The sequence below is a fragment of the Melanostigma gelatinosum genome (genome assembly GCF_949748355.1).
Source record: "Melanostigma gelatinosum genome assembly, chromosome: 2".
NCBI lineage: Eukaryota > Metazoa > Chordata > Actinopteri > Perciformes > Zoarcidae > Melanostigma > Melanostigma gelatinosum.
Window position 1 is genome coordinate 21,108,498 of NC_136635.1, and position 13,424 is coordinate 21,121,921.

General features: G+C 40.8%; 1 protein-coding gene across 1 annotated transcript in view; it reads left to right on the forward strand.

Moving 5' to 3' along the window:
• The window catches only part of LOC306793791 (ATP-binding cassette sub-family C member 12-like), a gene marked incomplete at its 5' end in the record, with an annotated part of 59,929 nt that overhangs the window by 8,030 nt on the left and 38,475 nt on the right, over positions 1-13,424 (forward strand). The window contains 2 exons of the mRNA XM_079291560.1: positions 12,729-12,785; positions 13,158-13,309. Of these exons, the coding sequence (XP_079147686.1) occupies positions 12,729-12,785; positions 13,158-13,309 (209 nt within the window). The remainder of the gene's footprint in view (positions 1-12,728; positions 12,786-13,157; positions 13,310-13,424) is intronic.

A 13,424-nucleotide genomic window follows, 5' to 3' on the forward strand; every position in this document is an offset into this window, starting at 1 on the left:
TGTAAGGAGATTATACCCTCTGTCAACATCAAGGATTATGACGGTAACGTTTGTGACGGTAACCATTACGATATTAAGAAGATTTACTGGGTGCGCGGGCAGGAGGAATTCATCAAGGCTCAGATATTGCTCCTGAAGGGTAAGCTATACAGCTCATGTAGTTCATTAATAACTTAAAAAAACCTTCTAAAAAACTGCTGTAACTGCTAAAAAAACCAGCATAGACCAGCATACTTTCTATGCTGGTCTATGCTGGTTTATGCTGGTTCGGTGCTGGTAAACCAATGAAGCTGGTTCACCAGCAACAACTCATTAATGAAGCTGGTCCACCAGCAACAACTCATTAATGAAGCTGGTCCACCAGCAACAACTCATTAATGAAGCTGGTCCACCAGCAACAACTCATTAATGAAGCTGGTCCACCAGCAACAACTCATTAATGAAGCTGGTTAAGCTGATATTTTAAAGATGTTTTCTTTCATTCGTATCATGACTTCAATCTTGTAATTAGGGGCATGTGTAAATAAAAAATATATTCATTCAATGTTAAATAATATGCGCTATACTTGTAAGCTTATATTGCGGAGTTGTGAGGTCACTGTAAGTCGGTCCAAGTGACACAGCAACAGTTAATTTGTATTTATTAAAGCACAATATAAATATAACAATGTTCTTTATATAAAAACATAATCTCCTTTTCCTTCTTTAAATGTCGTTTTCAAAGCCGTTACAGGAGCCTGTTTCAGGAGATCTGCCATATTTTCAAGCTGGACATCTGTAAATAAAACAAGTATTAGAAAAACATATTGACTTAGACCAGTTTTGAACGTCTCTACACCGGAGACCATAGACGTGTCTTCAACGGAACAATGCTGACCTGGATATTACACAATATTGTTTATATATTGCCATAACCCAAACAACAATGTTTTGACCATGATCTATTAACGTTAGTACAGTACATTAACTAACACACATGTCTGCTGTTTACTGTTCGTAAACTGCTAACGCTACATGCTAACAAGCTAGCAGCCTCGCCCGCATTATGATCATAACATGATATTAATGGTATGGTAATAATATTTCGGTTTGCAATACTGGAATAAAGTAGTTCAAGTACTTACAGAGTACGTCGTTAGCGTGAAGCCTCGTTTATTCCTCGTTTATCCTCGTTTATTCCGTCAGCTCGTTCACTTCCTCATTACTCAGTAAGAGCTAGCTTGCTCAAACCTTGTCGTGTTTCCAGCCTCTAATTTAGAACAATGCAGAGTCCGTGCGCATGCGTATTCCAGCAGTAAACACTGAGTTGCATTTTAGTGAACATATGCAGACATGATGTGCTCTGCTCTCATTATGATGTCCTGTGAGCTTCTTGTTGACAGCACACAGTCTATAGTTCCATATTTGCTACGTTTTATATGAGACATTGAATGCGTTGAAATAACGTCTTCGTGTAGACCACATATGAACGGACAGCGGAATATGATTTTGGAGAAATACGTTTAAAGTAACCAAAATCGCGTCTCTTTCAACCTACAACTGAACAAACCATCAATATTTTAAAACAAATTGGTGTTTTGTGACACGTTGATATTGTAACCGTAATTTAGCCGGTTCAAAAGACGGTTACAATACGTCTTAGACGTTCAGACCCCATATCAACGCTTTTTAAACCAGAAATCAACGTTGAAATCCGGGTTAGTGCTCACTGGGATACATCAAGAGTCACTGTGTGCTAAAGCCCTAAAGATGGAACATGTTATGACCACAGTAACACACATTGTTAACTTTATAAGAGCCAAAGGTCTGAATCACCGCCAGTTTAAGTCTTTTCTGGACGAGTTTGGTTCGGAACACACAGACGTGCCGTATCACACAGAGGTGAGATGGTTAAGCCGCGGAAAAGTACTGAACAGATTTTTCGAGCTGCGTGAAGAAATATGTCAGTTTCTGCAAAGCAAAGGGAAGGACACAGCAGAGCTCTGGGAGCAAACGTTTCTGTGTGAGCTGGCCTTTCTGTGTGACATCTCAAGCCATCTTGATGCGCTGAACCTGCAGCTACAGGGGCGGGGCCGCATCATCACAGATATGTACTGGTCAGTGAGAGCTTTTAAAACTAAACTCTGCCTGTGGGAGAATCAGCTGCTGCAAGGAAACCTTGGCCATTTCCCCTGCTGCCAAACCATAAAAACGCAGATCTCTACTGCCGTGTGCGCACAGTTTGCTGAAAAACTCAGTGTACTCGGCGCTGAGTTTATCCGGCGATTTGGCGACTTTGATGGTCAGAAATGTAGATTTGAACTGCGTAGTAATCCCTTCGCAGTTGATGTGGAAAAAGCACCAACTAACCTCCAAATGGAGCTGATTGAACTCCAGTGTGATGACACGCTGAAGTCAAAGTATGATGCTGTTGGCGCCGCACAGTTTCCACAATTCATCCCTGACACAATGCCTCAGCTCCGCACCCAAGCTGCTCAATTGCTCTCCATGTTCGGCAGCACTTATCTATGTGAGCAACTTTTCTCCTCAATGAAGATGACGAAAACGTCTCACAGGATACGTCTGACTGATGAACACCTTCGTTCGATAATGAAGGTTGCCTCAGCTCAAAGCCTGAACCCCGACATTAATGAACTAGTATCCAAGAAAAGATGCCAGGTATCTGGCTTGGGCACATCAGATTAGATCAGTGTGTCGCAAACTGAGCAGTAAAAAGGCCTGAATGGTTGATTTATTCATTGTTATTTCGTTTTCAAATGTATTAGCCTGTGTAAAAAGTTAATGTTGATATTTACCTCAGAAGGCTGCAAATAGAAAAGAGGCATTCCATTTTTCATTTAAATTTTATTTAATATACCATTGATGTTTTTTCGTTTGTTTTTTGAAAGTTGATTTTGCACTATTAAGTTATATAAGCGTTGCTTGTTCCATATTTAGTGTTAAAGCAAATCAGTGTAGCAAACTGAGCAATAATTAACGTTTTATTCATGCACTTTCTCTTGCTACTTCAAGGCTTGAATGTTTGATTCATTCATTATTGTTATTTTATTTTCAAATGTATTATTAGCCTGTGGAAAAAGTTAATTTTGATATTTACCTCAGAAGGTTGCAAATAGAAAAGAGGCATTCAATTTTTATTAAAATTGTATTTGATATGCCATTGATATTTTTTAATTATTATTATTATTATTATTTGAAACTCGATTTTGCATGTCACTATAAAGTTATATAAGCCTTGCTTGTTCAATATTCAATGCAAAACTTGTTTGGGTCCCTATTAAAAGGTTAATTTGTTCAACCTTGGCCCACGGCTTTGTTCAGTTTTAAATTTTGGCCCAGTCTGTATTTGAGTTTGACACCCCTGCTCTAAACGGTTTGCTAACCGTAAAATGCTGTACACGGTACAAGCTAGTAATACTGATATGTATATGTAGTTCTTTGCATTTTTGCAACTGTAGTTTTTTGGCATTTTACCGTTTTACGGACGTAGCCTACTAAACAGACTAAAACAAACACGGCTTCAGGATGTTTGCCTATGTCAAATATATCGACAACGGCTGTAAGGAGATTATACCCTCTGTCAACATCAAGGATTGTGACGGTAACCATTACGATATTAAGAAGATTTACTGGGTGCGCGGGCAGGAGGAATTCATCAAGGCTCAGATATTGCTCCTGAAGGGTAAGCTATACAGCTCATGTAGTTCATTAATAACTTAAAAAAACCTTCTAAAAAACTGCTGTAACTGCTAAAAAAACCAGCATAGACCAGCATACTTTCTATGCTGGTCTATGCTGGTTTATGCTGGTTCGGTGCTGGTAAACCAATGAAGCTGGTTCACCAGCAACAACTCATTAATGAAGCTGGTCCACCAGCAACAACTCATTAATGAAGCTGGTCCACCAGCAACAACTCATTAATGAAGCTGGTCCACCAGCAACAACTCATTAATGAAGCTGGTCCACCAGTAACAACTCATTAATGAAGCTGGTCCACCAGCAACAACTCATTAATGAAGCTGGTCCACCAGCAACAACTCATTCGCTCCTACAGAGTGAACTTTTCCTAGGGTCCGTGCACATTTAACTGCTGGACATAATACTTCTGTTACAAATAAGCCTTATTGCTTGAACCTTATTGCTTGAATTGAGCTAAACGCCTCGACCTAAGTCTGTTCACCTGAGTTTTCTCCTCAACATGAGTTTTATTCTCAACACATGCCATGTCATATAGCTCACAAAAATGTTACTATTATTATGGTATAAAAATAATATGGTGATCGTGGCAATATTCTACTCATGTTGTACAAATCATCAATTTCGTCATTGCCATTTTCCTTCATTATTTAATATAGTCAAACGAATAAAAAATCAAAAGCAAAGTCTGATTTTGAAAATTTATGGAAGAAACAATAATGGATTCTGGTTGATTTTCAAGTCATTTTAGAGAAATTGTGAATTGTTATTTTTTTGTGGAACGGTACTGTTCTGTTACAGTTAAGTTAGTGCATTAGAAATCTTGTCTGTTTTCTAAAGGGGTTCCTGTAGTTTGCTGTGGTCACTTTAAGAATTAGAGGATGTCAGTAGTGATCAGTAATTAGAAAGTATGGAAGCATGGCACTGAGAGGTTATATTTTTAGTATCAGATTAATCCAGCGCTATCTGTACACATCATATGCCTCATGGTGGCATCATGGGTATGTATTGTCTTGTTTTGTTCTTATCCATAACTGCGTAAAATATACCCATATATAACACTGCATTATTTTTGGACAATATTACGTTTTCTGAAGTTTATGATAGAAGTTTGCTGAATTACTGTTGCTAATGACCGCACTGTTCTTAGGCCAGTGAGAGTTCATGAAAGTTACAAATAGATAAACAAACAGATGACTGAATACATATTAAAAGTTTGATGTTATGTTTAAAGTTAAAATCACAATTAATACATAAAGCCTGTAAAACCTTAATTCATGTTAGAGATTGAGTTCATGTATCTACATTGCGTGCATCTATACATGTTAAAGAAAGCAGAGAATTGATTATGTTTTTAGTTTCACCCTTCAAGAAGCAGACAGTCTTCAGAGTTTTGATGTTTGGATGGCGTTTATCTGGCTGTCAAATGATACACAGTACAGTACAGTACAACAAGGACAGCGCAGGTACAAACACATTTCTCCACATCTGTACATCCCAGCATAGCTAAGCCTAAACTCTACCTGAGATAAAGTCTAATCAGCCAACTCAAAATGAATGCAAGCTAGAATTACCATATTTGATTCAGTCTAGTCAGACTCATCTCTCTCATGTGAATTTGAAAAGTCACAAATGTACATCTGATCACTTATTTTTAACATCATGCATTTCTGCTCTAACCTGTCAACTGGAATCAGACACACTGGAGAAAAATGTCCTCCACTAACGAGTCGGATATGTGACACAAACCCATAACCTTGTGATAAAGGAAAGGAGGTATGTGTATAAAGCTTGTTGAACAATACAGCAATTTCTGTACCTCCTTCTGAAGGGATATGATATTCTGAATTTCCCCATAAACACCATCGCTGAGCTTTGCAAAACAGTCCCTGCGTCTCTTACTGAGGGTATAGCTTTTGCCGGTATACACCAGTCCTTTATGCACCATTCTCTTGTGCACTACCAATTCATCTGGTGCTTGTTTTTGTGCAGACACAAAGGCACTCTTCTCATCAGTAGTGGTCTCTGTCACTCTCCCGTTGTCTAGAACAGTTGTGTCTTGACATTTTGTGAAACTTTTACTCTTCTGTCATTTGTCATCTCCAAACAGAACTCCTTGACTTGCTCCCTTACTACATGCCTGGAGGTTAAGAGAGGTACTGCTCTGTGCAACAGGAATTTGTTCACAATCTGTAGAGCTACAGACTTAGTGATCTGCTTTGTTTATGTCTTGGAAGGTGACATTCTCTTTCATTCTCTTTCAAAAGAAGATATACTGCCGACACCAGAAGGCCTAGGTGCTTCAGATAGCATGGCTGAAGTACACCATTCAGGACAGGCAAGCTGTAAAACAGGAGCCATGTTCGCCACTCTGAGGCTTTCCAGTGCCTGAGCTCTGCAAGAGGTCTGGGTAGTCGAGTTATCAGGTGTGGTGGCTTTATGTCCTTCATTCTGTTTTCTAGCACCCTCATAGTGGTGCCATTCCCAATGTAGTAGGGTTGCTCACTGTTGTTTAGAAGAAGCTCTGTGAGTTGTCTGATGACACCAAGTAACACAGCATGCATGTAGTCTGGAACAAAGCCCCACACTATATCAAAATAAGGCATGTTGATGAGTGGTGATGGACCTTTCACTCCTCTGACACTTTTGTTTTGTGCTACTGCCTGCTCCATATCTGCCAGCACTTTTTTTGCTTCTCTGTCAGGATATTCAGTGGCAGTCACAGTATACTTCACTGTTTTCTCTACAAGAGTACCAGGATGTAAACAGAAAACACAACCAAAGTACCCATTAAACTGTGTTGCATGGTTGGTCTTGCCTTTGAATCTACACAACAACATAGTCCAACAACTTTACTATTTATACAGTTTCCATTTTGTCTTCAGGACACACCTTTAGATGCCAGTGTTTTGGCCTGTTCAACAAAAAGTCTGAGAACAATGGACATGACAGTTGATAGGTATATGGTTTGCTTACATCAGGGGTGTCCAAACTTTTTTCACTGAGGGCCACATACAGAAAAATATACCAAGGGCTGGGCCACTCAGGTCCGATCGCCTCACCCCTAGTGTGTTAAAGTGAGCAAAATCAATCAAATTTGGTTCTCAATGTGCTTTTGCTCAGATTTAACAGAGATGTTTGCTCACGTATGTTAACAGACTCATTATTCAAATAGAAGGGAGTTGAGAACAGCTCGATGTCTCTCTCAATGAGAGAAAAATATTGAAAGCCATGGCAGCTGGTGGAACATGTTCTAGGTAGGGCTGTGCCACATCCAATCAATTTCAGCAAACATCCCAGTATGATTTAATGCTAAATAAATTAAGGTATCAAACACGTATTGCTACTTTGCAGTTAAATATTTAACATTTATTCCAACATGAAAAAAGCAGAAAATAACACTTTGACAAACACGTCAGGACATCTTATTTACAGCTGGTAGCTTCGCATGTACTGCTTCCCTTTCCTGCTAGTCTGCTGTCTGATTGTGAGGTCAGGCTGATCTGATATCAGCACTGCAGTTTCTCCTCAAAGTTCTCCTCTCAAACGGGTCTTGGAGGAGTAGTGCTCGCGCTGGAGCTCGCGCCCGCCTGTAGAGACTCGTCCGGACGGGAACGCGCAGCTTGGGGCAGAACCCCAAATGATCGTCAACTCCCCGAATCGATTCTGCCCCAAGCTGAATCTATTTGAGGGCGCTGATTGGCTAAATTGTATGTCATACATTTATATCTTTAATCAGCAATTGGCTAAACTGCTTCACTGCTCTTTTGGGCAGTTTCTCCAGCGCTGCTGAGACGTGCACACGCAGAGAGGACATGCAGGAAAAGCATATATTTACCGCAGATATCATATTTTACACATATTACTGGGTGATTCCATATTTCAAAAACACAAATATTGACAATTTGTATCGTTTATTATTGTTATTATTATTCATTTTATTTGTTGTGGCTCAAGGTGGGGCGGCGCCCTATCGCCCTCTATTGACCAGCCGCCACGTAAGCACTGACTGAGTTCTGTCATGAGAGACGTTATCACGGACACGTATTTCCCCCTTTTAGCAGAAAGGTTGGCCTTTGGAAAAGCACATTTGACTTCGGACTGCGTGGGGAAGTGCGCAACATTGAAGTTGCGTAGAGTGCCCTTGTGCTCGAATTATGTTGACAGTTTTCACAACCGTGTTCATCACATCGCCACGCTGGACTGTCTGAGCACAGAGGGCTTCTTGGTGGGTGATACGCTGCATTTTAACAGCCTCACCTCCGCTCTCTTGCGCTCGCCTTTCATAGCTGGAGCCCTATCTGTTATAACTCCACACAGCTTGTCCCATCTTGTCAATTGCATCTGACACAGCTTCAAACATGTCCTTACCTGTTGTTGTGCTCTTTAGACTCCTAAAATCAAGCAGCTCCTAATGCAGAAATGATCGTCAACTCGCCGCAAACAAATTAACAGCTGTGCGGTGTCTGTGGCATCTGTGCTCTCATCATATGCAATGGAGTAAAAAGCAAAAGCACTTGCTTTATCTGACACTTGATGGTTTAGGTTAGCTGACAAGTCTTCGATTCGCCGCACAACTGTGTTTCTGGACACGCTAACGTTGTTGAATTCCTGCATTTATTCCGGGCACTTGCGACTTTAGTGAGGCACTGTTTTATGAAGTCACCATCTGAGAAAGGTTTCCCGTGGCAATGAGTTGAGCTACCTCGTGGCTGCTATTGTGACTTTTTCTTGTGTTTTGTTTGCACGGAAAAAAATACTCTTATTGAGCTAACTGCCATTTAACTTTCTGTTCTCACTCGGCACCAGTGTAGGACGTGTCATCATCCGGGGCTAAAAGTTTCTTTGATTGCTCTTATTTTGTGAAAAAGCTGCCTTGTTCAACACAGTATCTCCACCTAGTGGTGAAACTAAGAAGTACAATACAGTCAAGCGCAAGTTTCAAGTGTGGGCCATATTACATTATATTTTTAGAAGTTGCTGCGGGCCAATTAAAAATGGACCGCGGCCCGTACTTGGCCCGCGGGCCGTAGTTTGGACACCCCTGGCTTACATGATGTAACGCATCACACGTGTTGGTGTCTGTCGCCATCTTCTATTATGGCACAAACTGACATTGTGTCTTGGCTCAAATGGTCAAACAGAGCTGCATCCTTGTTGGTCAGTGCCGTGAAGACTGTTGGAGGAAACCGGACTTGGCAGTTGATCATTGGTTGGGCTGCTCGGGCTCTCTGACTCACAGGGGCTTCACTTTCACCGCTAAAGGGGAGGAAAATCTGATTTTAATTTAAGCCAACAAGTAAAAAAACTACCAAAAACAAGACAAGTAAATCTTTAGAATTTTAACTGAAATGACATGGCTCCACTGTATAACGTAACTCACACTTTCAGCTGCGCTAAAGCAGACAGGAACTTCACTTGGTCTTTCATTTTTGGAATGATTCGCTCACTTTCTTTTAGTCATCTGGAGAAGTGTAGGCCCATCTACTTCATTATCTATGGCAGAGAGAAACATTATTGGACCAAAATCATGTTCGAAGTCGGTATGTGTTGCCATGGCTCATGTCCATGTTTCGGTATTAACATTCTTGCCTTGCTTAATGCTGAACATCCTTGAATGAGTTCTTTACCATCACAACGACTACATATGTTCACATTATTCATGAGTGACTGTGTGATAAAAGTATACTATTATCAAAAATTGTCGACAGCGATCTCTTTGCACTTGTTTGTACTACAGCACATCAACATGTTTATTTGCCTTCAAACTGACAAATCATAGACTATACAAGCACCAACATTTTAAGGTCAACCAACATTAAATCCATTATTTTTACCTGCTGGAACACAAGTGTCTGCTGTATAAGTTACATGTCCTGTGCTCTCCTTGAGAAACAATCTTATTCAAACAGTGTCCTCCTTCATCCTCCACAGCTGGTTAAAAATCATACATTTAAGATCGTTTGTGTCACTACAATCAATAATGTGTATTTACACAACATTCAGGAATTGCTTTAAGGTCCACATAATTTATATAATCACAAAATGTGGCTCATAGTATACAGCTTCCTTCAGTTTTTACAGCTCACTGAGCTCTGCGCGGATCAGCACAGCTCTGTCTGACGGCAGCCACTCCCTCTCCCTCGCTCGCCCACTCACTCACATCTCCGTTAGCCAAAACAGATTTCACAGGCAGAAGCATAGCAGCGTAGCTAAATTAACATTAAATATATTTTCGCGCGCTATCTAGGCTAACGAATTAACGTTAGCTAGCTAACTAGCGTTAGCTTCAGCCAACTAGCAGACTAACAAAGGCAATTAACTGACGGTCAAGTTACCGTTAGAAAACGAAATACATGCGAAATTAACTCATAACGGTTTCAACAAGCTAAGGAGTGTTGAAACTAAAAGTCTAACATTACCTTAGCTCAGGGATTCCCAAAGTGTGGTGCGCGCACCCCTGGGGGTGCGCGAGCTGCCTCTAGGGGGTACGCGAGAGGAAAAGTGTAATGGCGGTCTGATTTCACAAAATAAAAACATGAATTATAAAAATTCCCTTTGTAAGATTTAAAATTAAAAACGTACAATTTAATAAATGCACTTGAGCTCCTTCCGGCAGTCTTGCACCTGCCGCCAGTCGTACACACTAGCGAGCCTAGCTTGTGCAGCTAACGTCAGCTAACAGCGAACTTCATGCATTCAGCAACATTCATTTAAATATGCTAAACTGGCTGAAATCGGGGAAACTGTCAGGTGGGACATCTGAAGCTATCAGTCATAAAAGAGGAGAGGGACAGAGAGAGAGAGAGAGGAATCGGAGGCGAGGGGAACGGAGAGGTGCGTTGGGGAGAGACCGGGAGAAGAAATCGAGTCAGAGGAAGATGAGACGGAGGAGACCGAAAAGGAGGAAGGGATAGCACAGACAAATCGGGAGCACATCGGCCCATCGCGGAGTCAAGGTGAAAAAAGAGGAAACGAGGGTGAGCATCAGACTGGGAAAAAAAAGAGGGAAAATTATGAAAAGTATCTGTGTCTGGGCTTCACTTGGATTGGCAACGCAGATTCCCCAAAGCCACAGTGCGTGGTGTGCAGTGAGGTTCTGGCTAACAGCTGTATGAGGCCCTCTTATTTACGTTGCCACCTGAACACCAAGCATGCCAGTGCAAGTCAAAAGCCCCTTACATAGTTTATATCGAAATTGGAGGAGTTACAAAACAGCCAAAACAACTGCAGTCTCATTCATGTTGGGTCTATAAATGACGCACTACGGGCTTCATATCTGGTTACAGAATAGCAAGAAAGGGGCTACCGCACACAATCGCCGAAGACGTGTGCTTGCCAGCTGCCAAAGCGATGGTGGAATGTATGATTGGGGGGAAAGAAGCAAAAAAGTTGGACATGATCCCTGTGTCCAACAACACTGTGCCGCGCCGCATCGATGCTTTGTCCGAAGACATCCTGGCTACATTAGTCGGTCATTAATTGTAAATTAAATGTGATGCCTCTGAGCCTGTGCGTGTGTCCTCGCATCCGTATTGCTCTTTAAAAGTGACGCCTTGTGTAACTGAAAGTTATTGAAACTTTGTTGCAGTGTTTCAGGGCGTTTTCACACCTTCAGTTCGTTTCCTTTGTTCTGATTCAGGGATTAATATGATACAATGTTGCACTTGCTCCTTTGTTCGGTTTGTGTTCACACTGCAACATTTAACAGCGGACTACATCTTGTAAACAAATGCCACGCGCGAGCAAACTGTTCTCTCATTGGTCCGATTCTTATGCGGCTATAAAGGCTTAAAAGGCTCTGTTGCTTTTTTTTATTTTTTATTAAAGGGGGGGGGGTGCACGAACCCGGTCGGCTTAAAAGGCTCTGTTGCTTTTTTTTTTTTTTTTTTGTGCGCGAACCCGGTCGGGATGTAGAAGGGGGTGCGCGGCCTAAAAAGTTTGGGAACCGCTGCTGTAATTCATTAACACATTGTATTTTCAGATGTTATGTACGAGGCATGAATGAAATTGAAATTTCAAGTCACGCAAGTGAAAATGAGAATCTGAGAAATGAAATAGTTCAAAGTTTAAATATAAGGACAATGTATGAACACAATATTGGTGCTATACATATAAAATGTATACAAATGTATATTTACAAGTTTGATATTCTGCATGCCTCTGCCTGAGCCTTATCGAAATCATTACAATCTTACTTTTTGTTTTTGATTGGATTTTATAACCTTTCATGCAATGCGGGTACATTTGTGATATTTGACCAATAAAGTATTTTGATCACAGTTGTAATGTCTTGTGACTTGTCATCATAGTTATAATTGTAATGGTAAAAATATGCATTTGAACTTTGTGTCCTCGATCTGAACTCGCAGTGAACTCGAAAACGTGCGTGTCATCTATTAAGGAAAATGGCTACTGGAAAAGTAACAAAACTACTTGCAAAGTGGCAAGAACAACTTGTTCCTTACATCGAGTAAAGAAAGTGCAGACTAAGCAGTAATCAGAACTTGTGGTTGAAACACATCATGTTACCTTGAATGTATCGAAGCTGTGAAAAGTCAGCTGGATGCAGCAGACAAGCCCTCGTGGGTGCTGCACTTTTGAGAAATAACTTGTTGCTGTATAAATAAAGGGGCTTGTGTGTTACAAATTTTGAAGCATTCACACAGTCTACTTGCAAGAGAATAAATGGAAAAACACAACATTGAATCTTCTGAAGACTTTATTATTGATTTGTGAACAAAAACTCTCTTCCGATTAACATAGAAATCTTCCACAACATAATACATAAAGCATCCTGAATGACAGCATTTCTTATGACTGCTGATGATTGTGTTGAAATGAGTAAGCTTCAAACACACAACAGCCGTAATATCGTCACACTGTTACACAGCAGAATGAGAAATGGTTACACCCTCCCTGTTGATGCTGTTAAAAGTATTTGGTTAGTAGGCTTAAAGCAATATTCACACTTAAAACCTCTTGTTGGCGAGTGAAATAGTGACGCTGCATGTTTTTTTCCCTCGGTACAGGACAAAATGAAGAAAGACCTTTCTCTGGAGAAGAACGACAGTCGAGGAGTCTCTTTTGTAAGTTTAGAACAAACAACAGCTTCCACCAGTACACTTCCGGCCTCTTCACATGTGGCTTTCACTGCCTGAGATCTTTTCCTCTTCTATTGTTTCTCCTGCATCCTGTGTTTTCAATGCAAACTTGTTTGATCCACTTTTTGAGGCTCTCTTTAGTCTTTTATTTTGAATATTGACAAAAGGCTCTCGCTCTCTCTCTGTGTCTCTCTCTATGTGTCTCTTTCTGTCTGTCTCTCTCTGTCTCTTTCTCTGTGTCTCTGTTTCTCTCTCTGTGTCTCTGTCTCTCCTTCTCCTCACCATCTCTTACTCTGTCCCACTCTGTCTTTCTGTCTGATTCTTTCACTCTGTCTCTTTGTGTTTATGACTCTTCAGCAGGAAGATGTTTTCCGACAGAGAACTGGATTTCTGGCCTCCAGTTCAGAACATACTGATTTGGACAACAGAGAAAAATCCTACCCTACCCTGTTTGGAAGATACAGCCAGAGCCTTCAGACCCTCAAACCCTTCCGCTGGTCCTCATCTCAGTCAGTTGTCATTTGTCTTGTTTTGATGCTGTTATATTCCATTTTCTAAATAAATGTACGGTGACATGTCAGCAGACAGATACTGTACTGGCCCCCATTGCATATTGGGTGATGT